The sequence below is a fragment of the Ipomoea nil genome, unplaced genomic scaffold (assembly GCF_001879475.1).
Source record: "Ipomoea nil cultivar Tokyo-kokei standard unplaced genomic scaffold, Asagao_1.1 scaffold2690, whole genome shotgun sequence".
Taxonomy (NCBI): Eukaryota; Viridiplantae; Streptophyta; class Magnoliopsida; order Solanales; family Convolvulaceae; genus Ipomoea; species Ipomoea nil.
The window spans coordinates 1,864,321-1,877,861 of NW_017619118.1; the positions used below are offsets into that span (position 1 = coordinate 1,864,321).

The 13,541-nt window shown below is 38.1% G+C and overlaps 1 protein-coding gene and 1 long non-coding RNA gene across 2 annotated transcripts; one reads left to right on the forward strand and one right to left on the reverse strand.

Annotated features, from left to right (window-relative positions):
- Window positions 1-4,799: 4,799 nt before the first annotated feature.
- Window positions 4,800-6,466, forward strand: LOC109155082 (protein FAR1-RELATED SEQUENCE 5-like). Its single transcript, XM_019302809.1, has 2 exons — window positions 4,800-5,299; window positions 5,548-6,466. The coding sequence occupies exons 1-2, from the start codon at window positions 4,800-4,802 to the stop codon at window positions 6,464-6,466; spliced, it is 1,419 nt and encodes a 472-aa protein (XP_019158354.1).
- A 1,303-nt stretch (window positions 6,467-7,769) lies between these two features.
- On the reverse strand, window positions 7,770-10,941 carry LOC109155029. Its single transcript, XR_002049842.1, has 5 exons — window positions 10,875-10,941; window positions 10,536-10,704; window positions 8,627-9,377; window positions 8,344-8,546; window positions 7,770-8,243 (listed from the first exon to the last, which is right to left on the reverse strand). It is a non-coding gene; the product is annotated as an uncharacterized LOC109155029 (long non-coding RNA).
- Window positions 10,942-13,541: the final 2,600 nt, after the last annotated feature.

Sequence of the window (13,541 nt, forward strand, 5' to 3'; positions counted from 1 at the left end):
TTTCTAATCTTTTTGCTAATACTGCTGTTAGGCCTAGCTTATGGATTATTGATTCAGGGGCAACTGATCATATCATCTGTTCCCTAGAATACTTTGAAAAGTGTGAGGCAGTACATGGGGTTCTTGTGAAATTACCTAATGGAGAAACAGTTAGTGTTAGTCATGTGGGAGAAATCAGAATGCATGAGAATATGTTGCTGAAAAATGTGTTATGCATTCCTTCATTCACTTTCAACATAATTTCTGCCAGTAAGTTGACTAAGCAGTTTTCATATAAACTTGTTTTGGATGCTAATTCTTGTCACATCCAGGGTCTTCATGGGAAGATGTGTGGTTTTGCTAGGGAAAAGGATGGATTATACCTGTTGATAGATCCGCCAACCAGAAGAAAGAAGCACTGTGTTGATGAGATTACTAGAGCTCAGTGTAATGGCTTATCTTTACAGTTGTGGCATAATAGATTAGGGCACTTCCCTATGAATAAGATGTCTTTTTTAGATGGAATAAAGCATGAGCAGTTTTCAAAATCATATAAATTTGCTTGTGATGCATGCCATTTTGCTAAGCATAAGAGATCAATGTTTCCTATAAGTAGCTCTAGAACTGATAATTGTTTTGATCTAATTCACATGGATGTTTGGGGTCCCTTTGCCATTGCCTCTCCAAAGGGGGAACACTATTTTCTAACTATTGTGGATGATCATAGCAGATTCACTTGGTTACATCTAATGAAAAATAAGTCAGAAGTTGCAGTGCTCTTTCAAAGATTCTATCACTATGTTCTTAATCAATTTTCTGTGAGCATTAAGGCAGTAAGAACAGACAATGGAAGGGAATTTTACATGGACTCTTTTTGCAGTGAGAAGGGAATTGTTCATCAAAAGTCATGTGCCTACACACCCCAACAAAATGGAGTTGTTGAGAGAAAACATCAACACATATTAAATGTAGCTAGAGCTATAAGGTTCCAATCTGGCCTTCCAATGAACTTTTGGGGACATTGTGTTCTCCATGCCTGCTACCTTATAAACAGACTGCCAACCCCAATAGCTGATGATAAGAGTCCCTTTGAGGTTCTTTTTGGAAAAATCCCAAGGTATGATCACCTGAAAATTTTTGGATGTTTATGTTATGCTGCTACAACTTCACAGGGAAGAAATAAAATGCAATCAAGGGCCAGAAAGTGCATTTTTTTGGGAGTTCATGCTAATATAAAGGGCTACCTATTGTATGACATTGTTAACCAAGATGTTTTTGTGTCTAGAGATGTTCAGTTTTATGAACACATGTATCCCTTCCAGGAAGAGAAGAAAAATTCTGGTACTAATGCCAATCAACCTGAGAATGAAGAGGTTAAAGAGGATGATTCTTTGCTGGTTTGCCCTTCAAATAATACAAGAAGCCCTGGTCTTTCACAGAGAACTAGTGATTCTGTTAACACTGAGAGAAATAATACCACTTTTAATGGTGATGATGTTACACCATACAGTCTTGACAGCTTAGAAGATGATTCTGCCTTACAGCCAGCCAATGAAGTTATCAATGAGAAAGGGGTTGAGGACACCATGGTCTTGCATGATGTGAGCAACAGTCAGCCACAACACAGGAGGTCTATGAGAGTAAAAAATGTTCCTGCTAAGCTTCTTGATTATTATTGTCAGACATTGGCCAAAGACACATCTAAAACTACCCCTCACCCTATTAGCAATTTCATCTCTTATGAGAATTTAACTCCTAGTCACAGATTTTGTACTTCCACCATTCTTTCTGTTGTTGAACCACATTCTTACAGTGAAGCTGTTAAACATGAAACATGGAGAGAAGCCATGCAATCTGAAATAAATGCCTTGGTTGAGAATAAAACTTGGATACTCACAGAATTGCCTCAAGGAAAGACTCCAATTGGCTGCAGGTGGGTATACAAGATAAAGCACAAAGCAGATGGATCCATAGAAAGGCATAAAGCTAGATTAGTTGCTAAGGGATACAATCAGCAATTGGGAGTTGATTATGTTGAGACATTCTCCCCTGTGGCTAGAATGACAACTATTAGGATCTTCTTGGCTGTGGCTGTTGCAATGAAGTGGGATATTCAGCAATTGGATATCAACAATGCATTCTTACATGGAGATTTGGAAGAAGAAGTATATATGACCTTACCTCCTGGCTTTCAAAATAGCAATCCAAAAGTGGTTTGCAGGTTAGTTAGATCACTGTATGGCTTGAAACAAGCTAGTAGACAGTGGAATGCAAAACTCACCAAAGCTTTGTTAGACAATGACTTTCAACAGTCCAAGGCAGATCCCTCACTGTTTACCAAGGGTATAGGGACATCATTCATTGCATTACTCATTTATGTGGATGATATCTTAATTGCAGGGGCAAATTCAAAGTTAATTGATGGTCTTAAACAGTTTCTGGATGCAGCTTTCAAAATCAAAGACCTTGGGCATCTCAATTATTTTTTGGGGATAGAGGCATTCAGGGATTCCAGTGGCCTGAATCTATGTCAAAGGAAATACACCCTTGAGATATTGAAGGAAAATGGTTTCCTAGATGCTAAGCCCACTTCAACACCCATCCTTCCACGTCAGAAACTAACTAGCATGGAGGGCAACCAACTTGAAAAACCAGAAGAGTACAGAAGGTTAATAGGGAAGCTTCTCTATTTGACAAGTACCAGGCCTGACATTACTTATGCTACACAGCAGCTAAGTCAGTTTGTTGACAAGCCTAGAGACACACATCTTATTGCAACCCATAGAGTATTGAGGTATCTCAAAGGTTCTCCTGGAAAAGGCTTGTTTTACCTTGTGAACTCTCAAGTAAAGATACAGGGATTCTCTGACTCAGATTGGGCAACATGTGCAGAGTCAAGAAAATCCATTACTGGATATTGTGTATACCTTGGAGAATCTTTAGTTTCTTGGAAAACAAAGAAGCAGGCAACAGTATCTAGATCTTCTTCTGAAGCAGAGTACAGGGCTTTAGCCTCTTGTGTTTGTGAATTGCAGTGGATATTATATCTGTTGGGTGATTTAAGAATTGATCATGGCAGTCCATGTGCATTGTTTTGTGATAATCAGTCTGCTATTGCTATTGGAGAAAACCATGTCTTTCATGAACGCACCAAACATATTGAGATTGATTGTCATGTGGTCAAGCAAAAGGTTAATGAAAGAGTGGTTAAACTGTTTCCTATTTCATCTCAAAGGCAGGTTGCAGATGGATTTACCAAAGCCTTACCAAAGCTGAATTTTGATGTTTTTCATGATAAGCTGGGCCTTCAAGACGTTCATGCTCCAGCTTACGGGGGGTGTCAAAATAAGTAGTGTTTGTTATATAGACTTGTTGTTGTTAAAGGGGGTAGTATTGTCTTTTCTCACCCTTTCCCTTTTTGTTAATTCCGGTTGTACCAGAACATATAAGGAAGTCTTCTTCCTTCCTTCTCTGTATCTTCTTCATTCAATTGTTCCACAATCAATGAAACTGCTCAGTTCTACTTTCCATCTCAGCTCAGGCTAGCTCATGCCAAACTTTCATCAATCACATTTGTAACAATTGAAATAATATGTTATTTCATTCCAAAATACATAATTTGGGTCATTGTTAATTTGTCAATATATTTGTCAACATGTTTGCAATTCATTAATTAGCACATATCGATGTGCAGTGCTTGCTGTTTCTCTATATTAGTTAGTCGAAAAGTTGAAACATTGCCTACTTGTTAACCAATTTATTTGAAGATAGTCGTGTTTTCTCTACGCCTTACGATAGTGTTCTACCATAGTCTCTACAATCATGATCCCCGAACCGAGCACCCACATGTGACCATGAACAACGATGCCACCGTCACAACCATCTAGCGATCATGATCACCGAACCGAGCCCCCATTAATTGGGGGGGGGGGGGGGCTGGTGTTTTTTGCGGCCACAACATTTTGGTTCAGGTTACACCATTGCCATAGGCAGTAGGCAGTAGGCAGTAGGGTTGGGCATTATTTGAGGTTAACACAGATATGCATACTGCCAAAAGTTGATTGCTACAAAGCAGATCATATTAACCCATTATATTGATTTCTGTTCATTGGTTGCATCTGACGGCTGATGAATCAATATATTATAAATAGATGTTAATTGAAACATACTGCCTAGAAGTTGATTAGTTGAACCTTAACTATGGTCCCTTTATGTGAGCCACACCATGTGACCATCTCTGCTGTATGTTGATTGGGTGATTATCATTAAAATCAACCCAAATAAGTAATACTAGCATGCTGAGGGATTTGGGTGATTATCATTACAATCATATAACCCCCAAAAAGAAAAATGTGGGTAGAGCACATAGGGACTCCATACGTTGATTATTTTTTGTTGGTTGTTTCCTGTTTGTTTTGTTTTTTTTTTTTTCTTTGCAACTCTCTACTATTGCTCGTTTTGATTTTGTCCATATTTCCTTGGGTTCCTCGTAGGGGCAACCGGGCCAAAGAGTGTTAGCGAAGGTGTGTATACCACCATATATACCAGTTAAGTATTGGTGGCCTACCGTGGATAGCACCGTGACCCCGTTCGTTGGGCACCGCTTCAAAACACTAGCGGAAGGTGTACACTACTATATGACCTATGCAAGAACATGCGGGTTTTCTGTGAGACATAGCTCCCTGAAGCGAGGTTGAGGCGGCCAAATTACCATGCGTTACTTAGTCTGTAGCCGGGAGGGAGTAAAGAGGGGCGGTTGGAGCAAGCCTGCCCCCGTGGATGGGGACGGTGGTGGTAAGAGCACTCAACGTAGGAGACGAATGTCGAACAGAGTTAAATGCAATGCTAGGATTTGCATCAAAAGGGACACTGGTGGGGATTTTGTGGTCTCAATCTTTGTTGAGGAATACACCCACAGCATGTGCTCCAGGCCTTCAAACATATTCATGCGGATCAACCGGAAGCTCGATGTGGCACAACAAGCATTCCTTGCAAATTGTATTAAAGCTAATGTCGGTGGTTCAGAAGGTTTCCGGCTATACAATGAGGCAGTGGGATCGTTTGCTAACGTTGGTGCAACAACTATGGAATTCCATAATTTTAAACGAGACCTCCAATCATATGTTGATGAGAAGGATGGAGAGATGATTATTGCAAAATTTAGACAGAAGCGCGATGTTTGCGGGGACTTTTTCTTCAACAACCATCTTATTGACGAAGGCCATCTTGACGTCTTTTTTTGGGCTGACCACGTCGGTCGTCAAAGTTTTATGAGCTTTGGTGATGTGATTACTTTCGATGCAACCTACGGTACGAACAGGTACGGTAACACGTTTTGGTTACACATCCTTATTTCATTCATCCATTACATTCACCCTAGTACCCCCCTAAAGAGTGTGAACTGTAATATCAATTAGATTCACCACACTAGTATGAAGTGCACGGCTATAATATTAATTAAATTCACCACACTAGTATGAAGTGCACGGCAATATTATTAATTAAATTTACTAGCGGTGCTTATTCCACAGGTTCACCGAGGTAATGTGTTGATGTGTACTTATGCAGGTACAGTTTGGTGTTTGTACCTTTCACTGGGGTAGACAACCACAAACGATGTATTACATTTATTGCAGGGATGGTAACTAGGGAGGACATTGTTTCATACGTGTGGGTTTTAGAGAGATTTAAAGTTGCAATGGGAAAGAGCCCCTTGTGCGTTGTTACTGATCAAGACCCAGCTATGAAGATCGCTATTGCTCGAGTACTGCCGGAGTCCCAGCACCACTATTGTATGTGGCACATCATGACCAAAGTTAGTGAGAAACTAGGCGGTGCATTAGCGCATGACGAGATATTCTGTAATAAACTTAACAATATTGTGTGGAATGAAACCATTGTCATTAGTGAGTTTGAGGCGCAATGGCAATCGTTAATGGAAAAGCACAACCTAACAGGGCACCGGTGGTTTACAAAATTATACGCGGAGCGGGAGTTTTGGATTCCTGTCTATTTCTTAGACTTGCCCATGAGTGGGTTGTTACGCACCACATCCCGGTCAGAAGCAGAGAATAGCGTGTATGGGAAGAGCACCCGCCCGCACTGTAGTCTGGTTGAGTTCTACATGCAATTTGAAAGCGTCCTTGAAACACAACGCCATACACAAGATAAACTGAATGCTGAGAGTGAGGGGTCCTTACCGGAACTCAAAACTCCTTCAGCAATAGAGCGACACACAGCGCAGGTATTCACCCTAACAATTTTTTATGAGCTCCAAAAAGCGATTGAATCTACATATTTTTACTGTGGGGTGGTAGGAATCCGTGAAGATAGGGGGGTGATTTATTACAACATTAGAGGGAGCCACAATGCTACCCATACTGCTGAATATAATCCGATGGGGGTTAGTGAGTTGTGCAACTGCAAGTTGTTTGAAAGATTAGGGTTGGTCTGTCAGCACATGTTTTCGGTGTTCAAGGCTGCATAGTTAGATAGCTTGCCACCTAATTGCATTGCTCCCCGTTGGTGCAAGCACATAGGGCTAGGTTGCTAATGTGCGAGACGCTCCGACTGCCCTTCCACAGAATCGGCCCCAAATAGATTGTGGACTGAGATACACGGTTGCCTTGCACTGGTAAGAAGTAATACAGCGCGCCAGTCACGAATGCTAAAGGATTTGAGGTACGAGTTCTTGGGTGATGGTATGACTGTTGACCTCACAAAGGGTAACGGTGTCTCCATTGCGGCTTTGTGCGGTGTGCAACCTCCGGCCTCAATAACTATCAAACCCCCCGCCCAGGCGAAAAACAAAGGGACTGCAAAGCGGATAAAAAGCCAACGCGAGTTAGCCATTGAGAGAAGTGTCAATGCGGGCCGAAAATGCGGAGTGTGCAGAGAGTACGCTCGTCATAATGCCCGCAGTTGTCCTCTGAAGTTAGTGGTGCCTTAATACCGCCCTCTGGTTGCCCCATTTCCCGTTTAGTAATTTAGTAATAATACCATAGTGACGTGTGCACTGTTATTGTGCCCTCTGGTCAGTCCTGTTTGTTTTCACATTGCATGCTTAGAATCTTAATAGTTTTCATTGCATTTTTTTACTTTACTTCCCATCTCTATATTCTATTTCTGTTGTTTTTTCCTCACTCGGATTCTTGAGAAAGCAGCCCCAATTAAACAAGGTCACAAGTTTTGTATTCTCCTTTAAGTTATTTAAATAATCATCTAATTTAACAAACAAATGGAAACAGTCAACATCCATAAGGTAATGAAAGTGATGATTATGTGGGTTTAAGTTAATTATGTAGGACCTTTTAAGTATTTAAATAATCATCTAATTTAATAAACAAATGGAAGCAGTCAGCATCCATAAGGTAATAGAAGTGATGATTATGGGGTTCAAGTTAATTAGAACCTAGGTAAAATAGTAAATTTTTCTATTTTTATCCTAGGTGAAATAGCAAATTTTTCTATTTTTATCTCCCATTCAATGGCCGAAGCTGAAAATATCAAGTGATTCTAAGCACAAAAATTAAAATTCTTTATGACAAGATAGTAGTAGTGGACTATTATACCTAAATACCACAATTACAACCAGTGCTCGACCGCCGAGACCTGGAAATACTAATGGCCGTGGGGGTTTAAGTTAATTACATTGGTAACAAATTAACAATTATTATAAGCACATCAGTCACATTATTAACCCAAAACAAAAATAATAATGTCCCTGGCACTGCACCCCTACAACCTTTATCCACAAAAACTAACACCCACCCCCCACACTACCACTAAGTTACCATGCTCCCTACATATTTCCGTTGTAGTCAGTGTTCAAATCACTGAGGTCGGTGTGGTGCACCTTTGCATATCCGTTCGGTCCTGTTGCGGTCATACTCCCCCGCTCGTGTGCGAATACTTTGCATGTTGTCATTCACTTGTGCATGGGAACATGAGGAGATGGCTCATGCACAACATCCTGCTTAGTACAGTGAATGACAACATACAAAGTATTCGCACACGAGTGGGGGAGTTAGACCGCAACAGAACCAAACGAATACCAAGTGATCTCCCGTCCGAAGCCCACACCCCCAACTAGTTGCCTCATTGCCAACAAATGTCTCCATGTGTCTCATTGCATACACTCCAGAGTCCCCGTTAGCAGCGGTGTCACTCCATGCCAGCCGCATCCTCTCTGGTTGCATGTCCCTCAATCGGAGCGCACGAACAGTGTGTTGTTTGCTATCCAAATACGCGGCTAGAAGGTCCCTCTGCAAGTTAGGATTACATAAATTAAATATGGACCGTACCACTAGTTGTCTATACAGCACAGTTTAGAACTTGTCAGTGTTGAGAGTGCATTTTGCTTACCAATTCCTCTGGTGCTCCCCCGTACCCTTCTGTGGTCATGTCTGCGGTGGATGAGCTGTCCATGATGACGAACTTGGAATGCTTAAAACTGATGCACATCACATAGAAGCGTGGCCTGCGCAACTTGGCGTCCACCCATGCAGCGCTGGCGTGGTTCTCGGTACATCCCTTGCCCCGACGACCACCCTATCAACATATAAAAGCTGCAAGAAAAAAAACCACATTACAAACAAGAAAACTGCAGGACATCCATACGCATGTACCAATACTACCCTACACTTACAATCAGGAACAACAACGGGCCTAGGAATTTCCCCGTAGAGCGCTGCATCCAGCTTGCGTGCGTACTGACCAGTGTTCGCAAGAGGTACCCACATCAATCCAACTCTCTAACCTTGGCAACGTCACGGAACATATGCACGGTTCTCTGGTTCGCATAGCCATTGAGGGTGCTAGCGATCAAGGTACTAACCACTACCACACAGAAATGCCTCTTAAACCACACACCGACATCTTTTAGCTCTAAGAGCTGCGTAGTAAGTGCCTTAACGGTGATATTGCCTTCCCGTTTTTTAACTTTAATCCTCCACGACTGCAAGTCAGGGTTTATAACTTGGCTATCACGCTCTGTGATCGGAATCACCCCATTCGAGAGCCCAAGCACCGCTGCCACGTCTTCCTTCGTGATGCTGATGGATCTCCCATGGCTTAAGTTTATCTTCATTTCCGAGGGGTCAAAATTGGTGAGCAACCAATGCCCAAGCCGCAGCAGTAGTACATGAACCCGCAATCCCAACAGCCCTCCCATGCCCATCGCACACACATCCTGCCTCTGGCGTGACGTGAGTAAAAGCGACAAGTCGTACAAGCTCCCTTGGGCTCCCCCGTGTCGAACGGGTGGCTTACAGGGGCCGGCACACCATGGAGTGGTTGCGCATCCTGAAGGTCGTCGAAATCCCCAAGCGGTGTGTGAAAATCTTCATTTGTATCACTGCCATCGTCGCTGCAAACCACTAGGTTCCGTTCATCGCGACCTGGAAGACCGCGACAACATACTACAGTAGATTAGTGCAAAAGAAACTATACACAAAGCATATAACTCCCATCCAGGGTTACTATATACAGAAGCCAACAAGATAATAGTGACACCGAAAACACCTCATTAAAAACTAGACTGTGATACCTAAGTTAATCAAGCAGACCTGAAATCAAGGAACATAAATGACTAATTGCTTAACATTGATCACCGAACTATGAACCTAACCTCCCTTAGGTATCTATCTTCAGTAGGCTACCCCGGAAATAATGCCCCTTTGCTTTTCTTTTTTTTTTTTTTTTTTTTTACTTAGTTCATTGCAACCAAGGAACAGAAATGACTGATTGCTTAACATTGATCACATTTAGACAACAAACTATGAACCTACCCTCCCTTAGGTATCTCATTGCATATAAAAACTAGTCTACCATAACTAAGACAATCAAGCAGACCTGAAATGCCCCAGATCACATTTAGACACCGAACTATGAACCTACCCTCCCTTAGGTATCTATCAGAAGCTACACAACGCATATAAACCCCATCCAGGCCCTTGAACACCCCGCTTATAGACTGATTTCAATAGGCTGCCCCAGAAATAATGCAAACATTGATTGCAATGCACCGAGTATTTAAAAAAAAAAAAGAAAAAAAAAATCAGAGTAGCATTAGAACTATAAATTTGACCTTTTCTGATCAATAGAACTATAAATGTAGTTTTTAAACATACATACATATACAAGGATGGAAGGAGTATTAGTTTTTAATTCCTTGAAACAAGATTATTCCTTTTCAAAGCCACCATATCTTTAAAATTCCAATCCACTTTGCAACTGTTTTGGAGTTTTTAGTTTGTCTCTGTGCAAAATCTGTTAGTTACATAACTTACATAGGCTCTTCTGTTAAGATACGTCTTTGAACCAGCATGCATGCATACCAGAAATATAAGTGCATGTATTCAAACTAACACTACACAAGAACTGCATGACAGATTAGAGTTTTAATTATTTTAATTGTATTTTCATTTTTAGTTTTAATTTCATTTTTTTGTGTAACTCAGAGTTTTCACTTCCGGTCATAGTGACTAATTTACTAGCTGGCTTTAAAAAAAATAGTGTCAAATAGTGCAATTAAATCCAATAATTAAAAAAAACACCTGTGGTATGCTTTTCCTAAGTCACATATCCCTATTGACAACATTACATTGACAAAGTCAAATTCTGAAGCAGCAGGCGAACTAATGGTCCTCCCATCCGAATCCTCAAAAAGAGAATAGAAATCCATTGAAAATGTGTGGCGTTGCGGTGTTAGATAAAGGAATACCTCTGCAAGCATCAAACGGAAATTTCATCACAACAGTAGAATTTGGGGGTGTTAATCAAGTCGAATTGGAAACTGGACACTTCTGACTCTTGGGGAATGATAACCAACTAAACATACTATTCGTATATCGGAGATCTATGGTGTTTATGCAACGATTACTGGAAGAAGTTACCTGAGCAGGAATGGCGAAGCGTCAAAGTAGAGCAAGCGGCGGTGGAGGGCTGAGGCAAACCCTAAAGTCTCTAAAATAATGGGCAAAGAGCATCCATAATAGAAGGGATATTTTGTGGTTTTTGATAAGTTTTCGTATGTGTGATTAGGAAAGAGAATATGCAAATTATATCGTGCACCGCGCATCAACGACGTCCTTTTATTTAATGAAAGGAAACGGAATCCATTCACAGTTCCGCAGTTTCAGTTCAACACAATTACAATTTCATCCAATATTTATACACTCAAAAAATATTTACCATATATAATATTGATTTTAGTTTTTTTTTTTAATGATTTTTCTTAATTACCATCTATTATATTATTTTCTTTACTTAAATATCTCTGCATTCCATTAGTATAAACTTTAGTAACGGAATATTCCGTTAACTATTTATTATTCTTAACTTATTAATTTATATAAGAAATGCCTTTAAGTTAGAACCACATCCCAATTAGAGTTGACATAATTGTTAAACATATACAACGAATATGTTAAAATTTATTAAAAATACAACATAAAATTAAACATGATCAAATAATTAGCCCGACTAAATACATTGAATTCAAAGTTAAACATCAAAAGTTATAAATTATAAACCTTGAAAATAATTAATCTAACTAATACATATACATTTAATTAATTTAGAATTAGATGTTTATAATGTCTTTATAGAAAATCAATCTTTTGGCCTCCACTTCCTAAGTCTAATCGACCTTGGATCCAAATCCCATTCCCCCGTCGACTTGTAAAGGTGGTTGATTGATACAACACTGAGGTTGTATGAGTTGCTCTTCTTCGAGTCATGAGCTAAACTCCAGAAAAGGGAGAGAAAGAGATATGGTTGTGCTTCGAGTGACAGTCTAACTCCAATTAACTATGCTTCGAGTGATAGCCTAACTCCAAAAAAAGGAGATACGAGAAGAGAAATTGTCATTATATTCTTCAGTGTTTTCTTTAAGTGCATAGGTGACTATATATATACAGGATCATAGAAACTATCCACTACCCATGTATCTCACTACTTGTATAATTACCCCTTATTCCAGTGTAAACTAAACCACTAATAATAATAATAATAATAATAATATAATAATAATAATAATAATAATAATAATAATAATAATAATAATAATAATAATAATCTACTATACTAATAAGAACCCAAGAGAGTTGGGCCTATAATGGGTAGAAAAAATGACGGTCAAATTTTTTAATCAAATGAATGGCTCAGATTGATCAGATTTTAATTTTTTCTTAAGATTTACTAATTTATCCTTAATGAATATGATTATCCGTTAACTTTTCCGTTAAATACTATCTTTTCCGTTACTTTTTGTTAGTTCACCGTTAACTTACTCATTGATTTCAATAAGAAAGGTCTTAGGTTCGAACCTCATCCTAATCAAAGTTGGCATAATTAGTACTCTATTTTAGTCTTATTAAATTAAATTATATTATATATAAATAATAATTTAGTTGCTACAACAAAAAATAATACATATGCATTTCTTTAATTTAGAATTATGTGTCTACAATGTCGTTATTCAAAAAAAAAATTATTCATTATCAATAAATTAAATAAGAGAAATAATTTCATTAGTTATATTGTCTTTATTTTTCTCCAATATAAAAATTCTTTACATTCAAATTCATCAATTGATTATATTCGCTACATTATCCCTAAAATGTCTTTACTATAAAAAAAAAATTATTCATTATCAATAAATTAATTAAGAGACATAATTTTTGTCTTTATATTTCTCCAAGTAAAAATTCTTTACATTTAAATTTCAAATTCATCAATTGATTATATTCACTACATTGTCTATTATTTTTTTTTGTGCACTATTTTTTAATTAAATATCAAAGTTATAATACAAAATAATGCTATATAGTTGTTTGCCAAGTATCTTATTAATACCATGAAAAATTTTAAAAAATATAATTAATAAAGCCAATCATATTAACTATCCAGGGGATTTGTTGACAAAGAGTCTACTATACTAATAAGAGCCCAAGAGAGTTGGGCCTATAATGGGTAGAAAAAATGGCGGTCAAATTTTTTAATCAAATGAATGGCTCAGATTGATCAGATTTTAATTTTTTCTTAAGATTTACTAATTTATCCTTAATGAATATGATTATCCGTTAACTTTTCCGTTAAATACTATCTTTTCCGTTACTTTTTGTTAGTTCACCGTTAACTTACTCATTGATTTCAATAAGAAAGGTCTTAGGTTCGAACCTCATCCTAATCAAAGTTGGCATAATTAGTACTCTATTTTAGTCTTATTAAATTAAATTATATTATATATAAATAATAATTTAGTTGCTACAACAAAAAATAATACATATGCATTTCTTTAATTTAGAATTATGTGTCTACAATGTCGTTATTCAAAAAAAAAATTATTCGTTATCAATAAATTAAATAAGAGAAATAATTTCATTAGTTATATTGTCTTTATTTTTCTCCAATATAAAAATTCTTTACATTCAAATTCATCAATTGATTATATTCGCTACATTATCCCTAAAATGTCTTTACTATAAAAAAAAAATAATTATTCATTATCAATAAATTAATTAAGAGACATAATTTTTGTCTTTATATTTCTCCAAGTA

Coding starts and splice junctions, on each gene's coding strand:
- LOC109155082 (XM_019302809.1), top strand. CDS start 4,800: ATGTCGAACAGAGTTAAATGCAATGCTAGGATTTGCATCAAAAGGGAC. Junction 5,300..5,547: donor GCAACCTACGGTACGAACAG/GTACGGTAACAC, acceptor GTACTTATGCAG/GTACAGTTTGGTGTTTGTAC.